This window comes from Nomascus leucogenys, chromosome 12 (assembly GCF_006542625.1).
Source record: "Nomascus leucogenys isolate Asia chromosome 12, Asia_NLE_v1, whole genome shotgun sequence".
Lineage (NCBI taxonomy): Eukaryota > Metazoa > Chordata > Mammalia > Primates > Hylobatidae > Nomascus > Nomascus leucogenys.
This window is the reverse complement of record NC_044392.1, coordinates 35675338-35689421: the sequence shown is the minus strand read 5'-3', so window position 1 is coordinate 35689421 and position 14084 is coordinate 35675338. Positions and strand designations below refer to the sequence as shown.

At 48.0% G+C, this 14084-nt stretch overlaps 1 protein-coding gene across 1 annotated transcript in view; it reads left to right on the top strand.

Annotated features, from left to right (window-relative positions):
* The window catches only part of UCK2 (uridine-cytidine kinase 2), an 86546-nt gene extending 72740 nt beyond the window's left edge, over positions 1-13806 (top strand). Inside the window, exons 5-7 of the mRNA XM_030824037.1 lie at positions 5340-5437; positions 8084-8132; positions 9857-13806. Coding sequence (XP_030679897.1) covers positions 5340-5437; positions 8084-8132; positions 9857-9996 — 287 coding nt within the window. The 3' untranslated portion in view covers positions 9997-13806. The remainder of the gene's footprint in view (positions 1-5339; positions 5438-8083; positions 8133-9856) is intronic.
* The last annotated feature ends 278 nt before the right edge of the window (positions 13807-14084 follow it).

Genomic DNA, 14084 nt, shown 5'->3' with positions numbered 1-14084 from the left:
TCTGGCCCTGCTTTAGTTGATCTGCTCAGTGTCCGTGTCAGCTTGTCAAATTAGAGAGGCAGCGTGATACACAGGGACAGATAAATTTTGGAGTCCAGTGAGCTGGGCTGAGATCCTGGTTTTACGACTTACTAGATGTGTGACCTTGGGCAAATTGTGTTTTAACTTTTTTGTATCTCATTTTCCTATTAGAATGTGGTCTTATGATTGGTACTCCTGGGATAGTTGTGAAGATGAGAGGTAATGCAGGTAAAATGCCTGGTGGTGCATTAGTCAATACATATCTATGTGGCAGATCAGAAATCTGCTTCTGCCAAAGGGGTCGGTGCTGTTCGTTTTCTGAATTTTCTGACAAGACTGGTTAGGTCCTCCAAGGGGATCTGCTCTGGTCACCTCTTCAGGAGCTAGTGATGCCCGGACTGATGCCATCACTAGTCCAGCAGTAGTACTCAGTCTCAGGGATGCAGTGCTGCCGAGGGAGGCCTTGCAGCAGGGAGTGCAAGAACCAGCACAGGAGATTAGAACCAAGTTTTGAGCAGCAGCAAGACGCTGGAAATAAAGTGCATCCTAGTGTCTAATTCAAACAGATCATCACGTTGTGGGTTCAACAGGACATTTTCCCTTCCTTTCTTGCACGGGATTCTTATGTGAAATAGGAGCAATTCCTACAATGGTGCTGGCCCTCTGGGGGTTTCTTAGGGCCAGCTCTGCCTCTCTGCCTTCTCTGAACAGGCTGCCTGGGCAGGACTCTGCTTTCTCATTTCAGATCTGCTGACTTCACATGTCACCTACTGCCGAGTCACTTTCCTGATGGACTCATGGGACTTTTCTGCATGCTATTTCTACAAATTCATTCTCTCTCCACGTAGGACAAAAAACATGCTTGGCATGTGCTTTGTGGAGTGCGGGGGTGCTGGGGTAGGGAGGCTGGTTAGTCAGAAGCAGCTGTTGAGTGAGCTTGAACATTCCTGGAGACTTGAGTTAGCTCCATGATTTTACCCATCTGTCACACCCTCCTGGGCATGTGACCTCCAGATTCTGAGTTGACCCTCATGTGGGAGAGATCTGTGTTTGAGTGAAGCAGCCCTGGAAACTACCTTCTTCCTGATGGAAACCCTTGACCTTCTAGGGATTGGTTTCTAGCCTCGTTTGCCTTCATATTCCCTCTGTGCTCTTTACCGCCACCCAGCCCTGAATACAGGGACAGGGAGGAAGCGGGGCAGGGAGATTCAGGATGGCTGACCCCTCATCTTCCTCATCCATCATTCTCTGGTTCTCATAGAATTAGGGCTGCACTGGGCCTTGGGGGATTCAGCCTGTTCTTTTACTATAGAGTAGCACATTTCCTCATCAGATTTTTAGTGATTGACTTCACCATTTAGGAATTATCTTTATTTTGGGTCCCTCTAAGTTTCTTTCTTGGCTTTTGGCTAACTAGAAAGAGCAAGTCTGGGTTTGGAAGGGCTGACGTGGAAGCCCAGCAGGGAATGTGGGCAGACTTGTAGCTTCCTGCCCTGTACCCTGTCCTCCAAAAGGGCCTGTCCTGGCCCAGCAAATGTGCTGGGGTCAGAGCAGTGATGGAGGGGCTGGTTTTGAGCCCCTGGGGTTTCCAGGTTGTGCCAAGACCTTGTTTTGACTCAGTTCTTGGCGTGGCCCTGTTTCCTGACTCTGCCTGAGGAGCAGGGCCTTTCAGTGCAGGGAACTGGCTGGCCCTCTGTTATCCTTGGCTCAGGGAGGCCCAGTCTGCCTGAGGTGATCATTCTATCGGAGGTTCTTGGGGAGCAGAGCAGAGGTGGGCAAGGCCTTTTGATGTTGCATGTTCCCAGTGTCTGGGCAACATTCTGACCCATTCCCCATTTGCTTTTCCAGCATGGAAGCTGTAGTGAGACTCTTCCCTGTCTTCCTTGCTTTTTTTCCCTCCTCACGTATGTTGTCCCATGTGCTTATGTTGTGCCCTCCCTTCCCACGTGGCACACTGCCTTTCCAGCTGCCCTGCAGGACTCCTTTTTCCCTTTGCTGCCCCCGCTCAGCTAGGTCTGAACTGCTTACCTGAATTTGAGGTTCCCTCCCTCCCACGGTGTTGAGCTGCTCTGTCAGGGAGGCACTGCCCTCCCAACGCATCCTCAGGTTCTGTTGTGGTCGTAATCATCATAGAACACATGCTTATTGAACATATGCTAAGGTGCCAGCTACGGTGCTGAAGAGTTTTATGCACATCTCTATATTCCTGAATAGTAACTTTATGAGGAAGGTACCATTATTGTCCCTGTTCTATAGTTAAGGAACTTGAGATTCAAAGAGGTTAAAGTCACTTGTCCAAGGTCACAGAGGTAGGAGTTATTGGGGTCAGGATTCAGATCCAGGGCAATTTTCCCCCCGGAGCCCATAGAGTTAGAACAAGAAGCAGCTTTTGGGTTACAGAGCAGCTTCACTGTGATTTACCTCCTCCTTCTACTTTCTGCACGACCAGCTTCCTCTCTCTGGTGACAAAACAGCTGAAGCCACCAGGTCTACAGAAGGAAGGGGGCTGAAGGCCCAGGCTGAGGGCAGTAGGAGTACTACGTGACAGGGTGTGGACGTGCACTGTGTGTGCGTGCGTGTGTGTGCATGTGTGTTTGTGTGTGTGCACGTGTGTGTGCACATGTGTGTGTGCGTGTGCTGGGAGAAGGACAAAGCTTCCTCCAGTGCTAAAGCCTTCAGCAATTGTATGAAAAGGAGGTGTTGCAAAACAATCCAGCATCAGGCGTTTGCAGGGCGTTAAGTAAAAGCTGCCCAAGCACGGGTGTGTTTGTTTTTTCCCTAGCTCTGATACCCTTTTGATCTGGTTTCCTTTTTTCTTTGGGCTTTATCTGGAGACGTGTGAAGAATTGGAGGCCGCGCTGGCTGTGTGTTTTGGCGGTGCTACTCTGGTTAGCCACGTGTGCCGGAGCTCTGGGGACTTCTGGGGGGTGAGCCACGTGGCAGCTCCTCAGGGCTCCTTCTTGGCGAGTCTCCCAGCAGATCTGCCAGAGCAGCAGGTCGGTAGCGGGAGCCCAGGTCCAGTGTTGCAGGGGTGGGGAAAACCATTTCCTGGCTGGAGAAGGCTGCTGCTGGGCTGGGTGGGCAAATCCTGAGACATTAGCGACCAACTGTTTTATTACCAGGTCTCCCATGGAGAAAACACTTCGTCAATCGAGGAGCTGTTACAAAAGTCGAATGGCAGCATCATTAGTGCCCGGCTTTCTGGAAATGTGGATTTCCTGACAGTTTTCTAGCCTTCTCATCTTATAGACTTCCTGTCAGCCTGGATCATAGCCGTGACAGCCTCCCCGTTCCCTGTCCTCTCTGTGCATGCACCTGTGCATGTGTGTATAAAGACAGAATTATTTAGACAAATGGCTTTCAGAAATTCCATCACAGATATACCCCATGTTCGTTTACAGTGGGTTTCACCCAACATTTGAGTCTATTCACTGAGAAATGGTTGGGAAGGAGCTGAAGAGTCACTGCAAATGATTGTAGATGGATGTGGTAACTTTTTGGGGTGAAAGATTAAGCAGCTCAGATGATAAGGTTAGATTAAGATAACATTTAAAATGACATCTGCAAAGAGAGGCAGTTTTAATTAAGAGAATCTCCTTCCAAAGTCCCTACTCATGGGGAAACTAAGGCTCATGTACAGTGGCAGAACAAGGGTGATCAATCTTCTTTCTATTTATTGACAGAAGACACTATTTAATAAAGAGAGTATGGGCTGCCTGTAATTCCAGCACTTTGGGAGGCCGAGGCAGAAGGATCACTTGAGCCCAAGAATTCAAGACTAGCCTGGGCAACAAAGCAAGACCCTGTGTCTACCAAAAAAAAAAAAAAAAAGGCTCACACCTGTAATTCCCAGTACTTTGGGAGGCTGAGACGGGTGGATCACGAGGTCAGGAGATCGAGACCATCCTGGCCAACACGGTGAAACCCCATCTCTACTAAAAATACAAAAAATTAGCCAGGCGTGGTGGCAGATGCCTGTAGTCCCAGCTACTCGGAGGCTGAGGCAGGAGAATTGCTTGAACCCCAGAGGCAGAGGTTGCAGTGAGCTGAGATCGCGCCACTGCACTCCAGTCTGGGTGACAGAGTGACGAGACTCTGTCTCAAAAACAAACAAAAAATTAGTCCATTGAGGTGGTGTGTGCCTGTAGTCCCAGCTACTTGGGAAGTTGAGGTGGGAGGATCACTTGCTCGAGCCCAGGAAGTTGAGGCTGTAGTGAGCTATGACTGCGCTACTGCACTACAGCCTGTGTGACAGAGCAAGACACCTTGTCTTAAAAGAAAAAAAATTTTTTTAAAGAAAAAAAAAAGGGCCGGGCGCGGTGGCTCACGCTTGTAATCCCAGCACTTTGGGAGGCCGAGGCGGGTGGATCACGAGGTCAGGAGATCGAGACCACGGTGAAACCCTGTCTCTACTAAAAATACAAAAAATTAGCCGGGTGTGGTGACGGGCGCCTGTAGTCCCAGCTACTCGGAGAGGCTGAGGCAGGAGAATGGCGTGAACCCGGGAGGCGGAGCTTGCAGTGAGCCGAGATTGCGCCACTGCACTCCAGCCTGGGCGACAGAGTGAGACTCCGTCTCAAAAAAAAAAAAAAAAAAAAAAAGAATGGTAAAAGCCCCTGGATAAAACTGACCGGGGAAAGAAGGTAGAAGACAGAAGATGGTGAGTTGGTTGTCAATTTGGGCTTCATCTCAGCCCCAGCCCACCATTCTCTACACCATGGTTTTCATATCTTTCACTGATTTTTTTTTTTTTTTTGGCAAACCTCTGTGCATGATGTAGGTGGAAATGGTTAACCATGTCTGGGTCCTCGGCCTGGCCTGGGCTCCATGCTGCAGAGGGGGCATGGGTGGGAGCTGGGAGCAGTGAGCTGATGCCTCAGCAGTGGGTCACTGGACTTCTGAACACAGGTAAGTGCATGCAAGGAGGCAGCGTGCAGCCCAGCCCTCTCAGGGCCCAGATTGCTTCTTGTTAACAGTGAGCTCTCCAGGGCTGCCCTTCTTATTTAAAAAATTCACACTGAAATTTTGTTTGGAGCAAATATTGCTTGAAACAAGAAGGCTGTTGGCCTCCACGGACAGCCTTTTGTTTCAAAGAGCATTGTGTCATTGCCATGTTTGACCATTGTAAGATGTCAGAATGTAACTTGTCTTTTTCGAAGCCGCTGCTGATCTGCTCTTGGTCAAGCCTCTCAGGATTCCAGCTTGAGAATCATGTAGAGTAATTGTGGAGCCTGTGGGAGCTAGGTCCACCCCATGAAGGGCGGGTGTGTGCTGGCTCCTACACCGTTTTTTGATTCTTGTTTTCCCTTCTCTTACAGTATTAAGGGACATCAGCGAGAGAGGCAGGGATCTTGAGCAGATTTTATCTCAGTACATTACGTTCGTCAAGCCTGCCTTTGAGGAATTCTGCTTGCCAGTGAGTTGTGTTCTTGGTTTGTTTTTGTTGAATGTAGAATTTAAAATTTGATGATATAAACGAAGGTATGCAAGTTGGCGGAGCTCCCCTGCCTGAATCTCACACCTCTCTCTGAGTGATCCTCTGCCTGAAGTCCTAAGAGAGGGCAGCCCTTGGTTCTTGTGTCCTCTGTGTTCTCCAGGAGCCCTGTCCTGCTGTTCTTTCTTTGGGTAGCCTTGTAGGGTCCTGCCAGTCCTTAGGCAGGTTATTTAATTCCCAGCTAGTTCTAGGCTTCTTGCTTGGTGGGATCATGGTGTGAGACCCTTTACTGAGGGTGTATCGTATCCAAGGAGAGTCCTCAGCCATCTGGATCTCTGAAGGGTCTGCAGTGGGTGAAGTATGGATGCACTGGGTGCTGTGCCCCGAGATGTTCCCCTCTGAGCCTCTCCTGCCATCACCAGTGAGCCCTGCTTTGAGCTTGTCTTTAGCTCCCATTTAGAGACTGTCATGCCTTACTGGAATAAGCTTCCTTCCCTTCACCCTTGCAGACTCACCAGTCCTTCCTGTGGCAGCTAGGAATTCTCTAGTGAGGTGGCTTTCAGAGAAGGAAGAACAGAGAGAGTTGGCTCTCAGCCCAGGAAAGACAGGAAGGGGCATGTTGAGGGAAGGCTACCAGAGACAAGAGGTGTGGTGTGCTGGGGCTGCAGAAGGAGAAGTATTTAACTCAGGAGAATCCTACTGACTCACTGAGTCTTCTCCAGCTTGGCCAAACCATGGTCTGGCTCCTTAATTATTTATAGTTAAGCTCTGAGACTGGGAGGAAGGGAAGGAAGAGGTTGGGACTTAACCTGGTCTTTGTTGAGATACACTGGGAAGGCTGGAATCTCTGAAGACACTGAGAATAGATTTAGAGTAAGGCTGGGTATTGGAATTTCCCTATTTATTCTAATAATAAACTTCATTCTTTTTCTTCTGGGAAAATATCTCAAACTGTCTTTGTTTCTTTAAGGATGTTAGTAGCTTTTACAGCAGCGCATACTTGACTTTGGTTTTAGCTCGGGACAGGTGGACTTTTTGAGCCAACTGAGTAACATTGATGCCCTATCCACTGCCCTGAAGACTATTGGGTTACAAGAGTAGGTTACTGGGAAGAGACCAGAGGGGGATGAGGAGCTGTGAACTTCTTTCCACCCATTTGTCTATCTGAGGACCTCTCCTGTTATTTTTGACTTAATAAGAACACAAAATGAATTTATTATTGGATATCAGTTATAGTTAGCTGTCAGTTTTCTGCTGTTTAACTTAGTTGTAACAAAGCTAAAAATTCTGCAGACATTTTCTGGGTTATTTCTGCCTGCTCCCACTGTCCAGCCACTCTTTGCTCAGGGAAGATCAGCTCATTCCCCTGTAAGCCAGGAACTTGGACCTGAATAATTGTCTGCTCAGTTCAAGTTGGGTTTGGGGCTGACACTGTTGCCTTTCAGCAATCCTAGGGCAGAAGCTGCACAGAGTAAGATGCCCACACGCTTGAGGTGTGGTTTATGTGTTCTTATGCTAGACTTAGTTTATATGCCAGGATGCAGTTACTTGTAGAATGGTCTACAAAATCTCAGTAAATTTGGACCAACAAAAAAGAAAAAGAAAAATATGCCTCTTTGTGGCCCGACTTTCTTTTTTAAAAAATTGGGTAATAACAGAACCTATGAACTGGTCATCAATGAAGAATACTTCTTCTGGTTTTACCCTGTGCTAGGAGTGAACATTGTCATGTTTCAGACTATACGTAAAAGTCTGAGGTGAACCAGTCCCCTGGAAAGTTTGGGTTTTTCTAGTTCATATTTGTCCTAGTGGAATAGAGGCAATTAAGTGTTTGGCTTCAAAGACCATGTTCTCTGCGTAGGTCATAAGCTGAAACAGTGTTAAGCATTAGAAACGAGAACTTGGTTGGGTGCGGTGGCTCACGCCTGTAATCCTGGGACTTTGGGAGGCCCAGGTGGATGGATCGCTTGAGCCCAGGAGTTTGAGACCAGCCTGGGCAACATGGAGATACGCCCTCTCTATAAAAAATAACAAAAATTAGCTGGGTGTGGTGGCGGGTGCCTGTAGTCCCAGCTACTCAGGAGGCTGAGGTGGGATGATCTCCCCAACTCAGGAAGTCAAGGCTGCAGTGAGCTGTGATGATGCCACTGCACTCCAGCCTGGGTGACAGAGTGAGACACTGCCTTAAAAAAATAAAAAAAGAGAGAGTGAGAGAGAACTTGAATAAGAGCTAAATTCTTGTAATGTAGATAAAGTGGATAAAAATCCATGGTAGGTAGTTATAAATTGAGTTATGAATTGGTTTTGGATTAACCACTCAGTCTGGACCATTTTCCCTCACTGATACATGAAAGTCTTCAATCCTTCTTTCTCATTTTCCTCATTCCCCGCTTATCTTCTTTCATTCACATTTCAGCTAAACAAGGCACTTCCTTAGGTTTCCCCAAATTTCTATTAATAGATGCATTCACTGTGAGGTTGTAAACAACATTATATTTGAAGCCTTAAAAGCTGCTCCTCTGGGCTCGCTAGTATGAATGCTGCCCTTTCCCCATATTCCCTTGGAAAGGGTCTCGGGCCAGTTGTCTCTGAACTGTGTTAATGCATTTTAACTGTCTTTCTTCACAGACAAAGAAGTATGCTGATGTGATCATCCCTAGAGGTGCAGATAATCTAGGTGAGTCCCTGCGGAGTGTCATCCTGGAGTATAACGTCTGCCCTTTGTCAGTCATAATTTGGGGCAGGTCGTGGTGACCATACAGGGCTCTGCAGACCTGGCTGCCCTGCTTGTCTGTGATTGTGAGCCAGCAGAACCTTTCCACCTACACGTCTGGCCTCGGGAACAGGTCACTGGGTGTAGGCACCCACGTGTTATGGGGACAGACATGCACTTACGCTTCTCTGGCAGAATAGAGGGCTGTAGATTACCTTTTGCTATCACTTCCCAATGATGACACTTGGATACTTTGCTTCTGAGGCCACCTTTTAGCAAAAGCAGATTCCCTCCTTGATCTAGTTTAGAATGACCTGCCATCAGAGTAGCCCTTTCTAAAGGGAGCTTGTTGCTACCGTTATTGTACTTATTTTTCATTTTATTTTATTTCACTTTAGAGACAAGGTCTTGCTCTGTCACCCAGACTGAAGTGCAGTAGCACAGTCACAGCTCGTTTGCAGCCTCCAATTCCTGGGCCCAGTCTCCCAGTAGCTGGGACTATAGGCGCACACCACCACGCTCCACTAATTAAAAAAAAGTGTTTTTGTAGAGATGGTTTCATTATGTTGCTTAAGCTGGTCTAAAACTCCTACCTCAAGCGACCCTCCCATCTCATCCTCCCAAAGTGTTAGGATTACAGGCGTGAGCCATAGCACCTGGCCCTATTGTTTTATTTATTTATTTATTTTTGACCTGTCTAGGAAGTATGAATGTCTCTGGACTAGGCATAGTGTGGCAGAGTTGATCTGTAAGATAGGACCTGGTTTCTTCATTCTCTTTAGAATTTATTTAATTTTCCCTCCATTTAAAAAGATTATTTGTTGAGCTGTTTGGGAATAAGTTATAGCAATAAATATTTAACCCTGTATTTTTTAAGAACAAAAGCATTCTTATTCATTACCACAATGCAGTCATTAAATTCAAGACACTTACCATTGATATGACCTCCTTTAACCTGGAGATGTTCCCTATCTTTTGTTTTTTAAGACATTTTTGAAGCGTACAGGTGCATTGTTGGGTAGAATGGTCCTTAATTTGGGTTTGTCTTTCATTTTCTTATGATTGGATTCATGAGCTTATACAGTCTGAAGGAATTATCCCAGGAGAGATGTGGCGTGGTCCTCTTTGTGTATCACATCAGAAAGCATTTGATGTGTATTCCATTTCTGGTGATGTTAAATTGACCTCTTGGTTGAGGTGTATAATTTATTTCTAATACTAATAAAAGATAGCTCTCTGCATTGTATTTTTTGGAGGGAAAGAGGGCCTTCCATCGGGATGCTCTGTCTTAGGATGGAAAACTGGAAGGTTCCCTGGTGGAAAGGTCTCATAGCTAATTGTTGTGTCAGAACCATGGCTGGTTACCACGTCTGCAGACTTTGGCCCGAGTGCTTCATCCAGTGGTGACTGATCGTCTTCTGATAAGAAGCCCATTCATTAAGGGCTTACTCTGTGATAGGCATTGTCTGTCTTACTGCTTAGAGCCCTCCTGTGAATGAGGAGGACCATAGAAGCCCAGGCAGAGCCACTGGGAAGTTGGATGACTTGCCTGCAAGTGGCAGAGCCACTTCCTTCCCTGGAAGTCTTTCTGTTGTGGTCCCTGTATGCCCTTTCCCCAGACAGACTCCCACACTCACCCCTGCACCCATGCCTGCACCCGTAACACTCTGCTGGTCTCTGCCCCACAGTGGCCATCAACCTCATCGTGCAGCACATCCAGGACATCCTGAATGGAGGGCCCTCCAAACGGCAGACCAATGGCTGTCTCAACGGCTACACCCCTTCACGCAAGAGGCAGGCATCGGAGTCCAGCAGCAGGCCGCATTGACCCATCTCCATCGGACCCCAGCCCCTATCTCCAAGAGACAAAGGAGGGGTCAGGAGGCACTGCTCATCTGTACATACTGTTTCCTATGACATTACTGTATTTAAGAAAACACCATGGAGATGAAACGCCTTTGATTTTTTTTTTTCTTTTTGTACTTTGGAACGACAAAATGAAACAGAACTTGACCCTGAGCTTAAATAACAAAACTGTGCCAACTACTACTGGTGATGCCTAATTATGAATCCAACGTGTAACCAGTTATAAATACATATATATATATAAAAGGATCTATTTTTGTGTAAATGTACAAATACTGTAAAGCTGTTTGCCATAAGTATTTTGCAGGAGGGTCTGTACTTGAGTGTTTTAGGACTGGAGCTGGGATTTCACCAAGGGGGAATTGCCTGTTGTGTCCCAGGGCAGGGAGGCTCGGGCATCTGTGAGAGACAGGGAGGGTGGCTAAGGTCCCATTGCTTTTGAGTGCCCCGTGGAACTTGATGGGAATGGGGTTGGAAAACCTTGATTGCCTCCTCTGTCACATGCCACTCTTGGAGCTAGAGCTTAGTGATATGTCAATGAGAGATACTCTTGTCTTTTTCTTTTCCTTTCTTTTCTTTTTTTTTTTTTGAGTTGAAATTAGGTAAAACCTCAACTCAAAAACCAAACTCAGGGAAGAGGCCCACTGAGGAGAACAAGTCTTCTGCATTTTCTTCCTGCCCTGCTCCCACCCTCTCGCCTCTGGCTGCTTGGATAGCTTGGTGACTCCTTCCTCACCCTCCTGCTTCTCCGTCTCTCCAAGAAGCCAGAGCTTCCTCTTTCCTTCCCTGGAAGAGATTTTATGGGATCACTTCCTGAAAGAAGATGGGAAGGAGAGGGCAGAACTTTGCCTGCTGTCATATCTGAAGAATCACTGGTTCTTTCTGCCTCCCAGAGACGTAACTGATCTGACTCCTTGGGCTTTTTCCTGTATTGTGGAATATAGAGTGAACCATTGCAGGCTGGGTGTGGGTGAGGGCTTTGGTAACTGACGCCGGCAGCAGCGCCTCACGGGGTGGCAGGGGAGCTCTGTCTGTGGAGGGGTAGTAGTTTCCGTTTCCTGGAGGTTTGCAGTGAGGTGAGAAGAGTAACTTTGGTCAGGGATTCTCACTAGCAGCATCATGGCCAGGATAATTTTCTTATTTGCAGTACCACCTAGTGGATATGGCAGCTGCAGAGCATAAAAGGGGCTCAGAAAAGCAGTTTTTAAAAAGTATTTAAAAGGAGAGTATTTAAATCATAGGTACCTAAGTTGGAGTCTGAGGTTGAAATATTTGGGGTGGAGATTTCTAGCTTTCCTGAGGGCCGCTGCTTGGTGGCAGTGTTTTCTCTGGAAGTAGAGATTCCTGACATTCTGGGTGGAGGGGAGCCCAAGTGAGCCTGAAGGAGGTCCGATTATAGAGTCCCAAGCCTCAGTTTCTGACCGCAGAAGAGCCAGAGATTTTCATTTCATTGTTGATCATCTTAGTGCTTGGTGGACTGTGCCCTTAGCTATCCCACTGTGGCTGCCATTGCCAGAAACATTTTGGAGAACTTTTTCTTTCCATTGCTCTCAGAGCCTGTTCTAGCCATTCAGGTAAATTGGTCTCCGTTATTACTTGGTCACACCAGATTTTCCCCTCAGACTCAGCACCATCCAGTCTGATTCCCCTTTTCTGGGCTCAGTTTGACTCTAAATCTGTTTTGCTATTTTAAAAAGTCAAACCTAGTCCCCAACAGAGCTTGCCACCTGGAGACTTTCAGGAGACCGTGCAGGCTGTGAAGGGAGCTCCCAGTCACAGCAGCCGCCTACTTGGAGCAAGGGAAGGCTCCCAAGATGCCTCCTTTGAAAGCCGGTGCTCACCGGGATCAGTTCAGGATCAATCATTATTATCCTTGTAGTCATGCCCTGATCAGTTCTGAGATGAAGCAGGGAATGCAGACCTGGGTTAGCATCCTGAGGACACAGGGCCCCTGGCCTTGATGGCACTGGGTCGTGCTCAGGTGAAGCCCACCCCTGTCTGGGAGAGCCTTGGCTTTTCAGTGGGCAGCATGCTCAACTTTACTTGAAGCTCCCAGGTGCCAAACCATTTAGTGCCTTGGCTGTTTATTCCACTGCCTTGGAAGATGGACTCGTCTCATCTCTGAGCCTTTACCTAGCTGCTTCCTCATCTACCTGTGGTGTTGGGACCAAGCCTCCAATATCTCTGAGTAGCCCACTCCTAGCTTGGAAACAGCTATAAGGGCTGCCCTGCCCCTTGTCAAATGATCACCAATTATTGGTGGCTTGGCTGGGGACACTGAACAGTGTCTGCTGGGGTCTGTGACACACTGTTCCTGGAAAAAGGAAGGGATGGAAGGCTCTATCCCTCTGTGGCAGCCCAGCATTTAGCCAACTCTGTATCTGAACTTGAGCTTTCTATGGAACAAACAATGGTCTTAGTTTTTTAAGAGCCTCTGGGTCTCTGATTCCATGGAGAGTCAGGAGTAGAATTATTGGACCAGAAACCATGACATTTGCCATCTAGGTACTCTTTGCTCTTCAGGGTGGAGGCACAGATGAACAGAGTGGGGTGATGTTGGTTGTATGTGCATGGAAGTCCCCTGGCTCCAGAACCATCCACTGGTGCTTGGTTCTCTCTTCCTGCTCAGGTAGTGTGTGTGGACCAAGTGTTTAGGAAACAAGCATAGAAGCATTATGTCACAGGAAGGCCTGGCCTCACACTCCTTCACACTAATGAGCCTTCTACTGACCCAAGTTTCTTATTCTCGGGCAGCCTGGGACCACTATGAGCAGAGAGATGGGAGTCTGTGTAAGAAGGATGCAAGTATCCTTTGATTTGGAGTGGACAGAGCAGGTCCTTGCAAAGGCAGTGGGTTAAACAACGGGATGTCTGTGGGACAGGCCAGGGGAGGAGGGCAGAGACAGGGTCTCCAGTTCACCTTGCCGCAGAACTAGCCTAATCGTCCCTGCTTCTGGTCTTGGCCACTTGGCAATCATGGGGAAGTTGACTCCCCGCCTCACTTGGGCTTGCAGCTGGATACTGGTGGCCACGCCCAGGGTGGGTTGCCAGAGTTTCATTAGGCCGCTGGGTCGGGCTGGAGGCTTGTGTACACCTCAGAGCAGTTGGGCAGCAGGAGGGCCGGAAGCCTGGTTGGTTTGTATATGACCTCTCTTGCTGCCCTCGTGCACTTTCCTTGATTTAGCAACCTTGACCTGCACTGGCCCCCACGGCTGTTGGAGGGAAGTAACCTCTTGCAGGGAAATACTTTCCTCTGCCCTGGAATCTCCTATGTGCCTGTTAAAGATTCCAGGGCCAAGAACTGGGCAGGCTGAGGAGCAGCTAGGTAGGTGGGTTATGCGGTTCAGGACTGCTTCTAGAAGGGACCGCCTGTACTTCTGTACCACCGTTGCCCTTTACACTTTGCTCAGGGCGGGGTAGGGGAAGCATTCAAACAAAACAAGGAAGGGAACTGTCCGGCAAAGGCATAAGAGGATGCATCCAGAGCTCAGTCCCCTTTAATCTTTTGTCTCTGGACGTTCTGCTGCCCTCCTCATACTGGGGACTGGCATTCCGGGTCAGTTTGGCTGTGGTCTTAGAGGCAGGGAATGCCTACCCAGTCCTGCCTCAGGAGCAGGGTGAGTAGCTAAATACAGACTTAGGCTTTTTTTCCCCCCCTTTTAAGATGCTTGCTCCTCTCCCTTTTCTTTTTACCACCCTACCTTTATTGTTAGTGGTTACAAAGTGACCACATATTATGTACTTTGCTGTAAATAAAGACAAACAAAAAGGATCCGGCTCTCGCCTTCTGTGTGATGCTTGGCCCAGAGCAGCGACTGAATCCTGGCTGTCCCAAGTGGCTCAGGAAGGGCCATGCTGTGCATGTGTGGTGTAGATGTCACTGGGCCTGCTGTCACAAAGCCTCATGATCCTGGGGTGTATGTGGGGCAGACCCCAGGCCTCACCTGGGCTCAGATACCGGTTCAGGTTAGTGGACTTGCAGTTCTTGTCAAGTGGGAAGCCCGGGCCAGGGTTTCTGGGAGCCTTTGGTTCTTAGGACAGTCTGGCGCT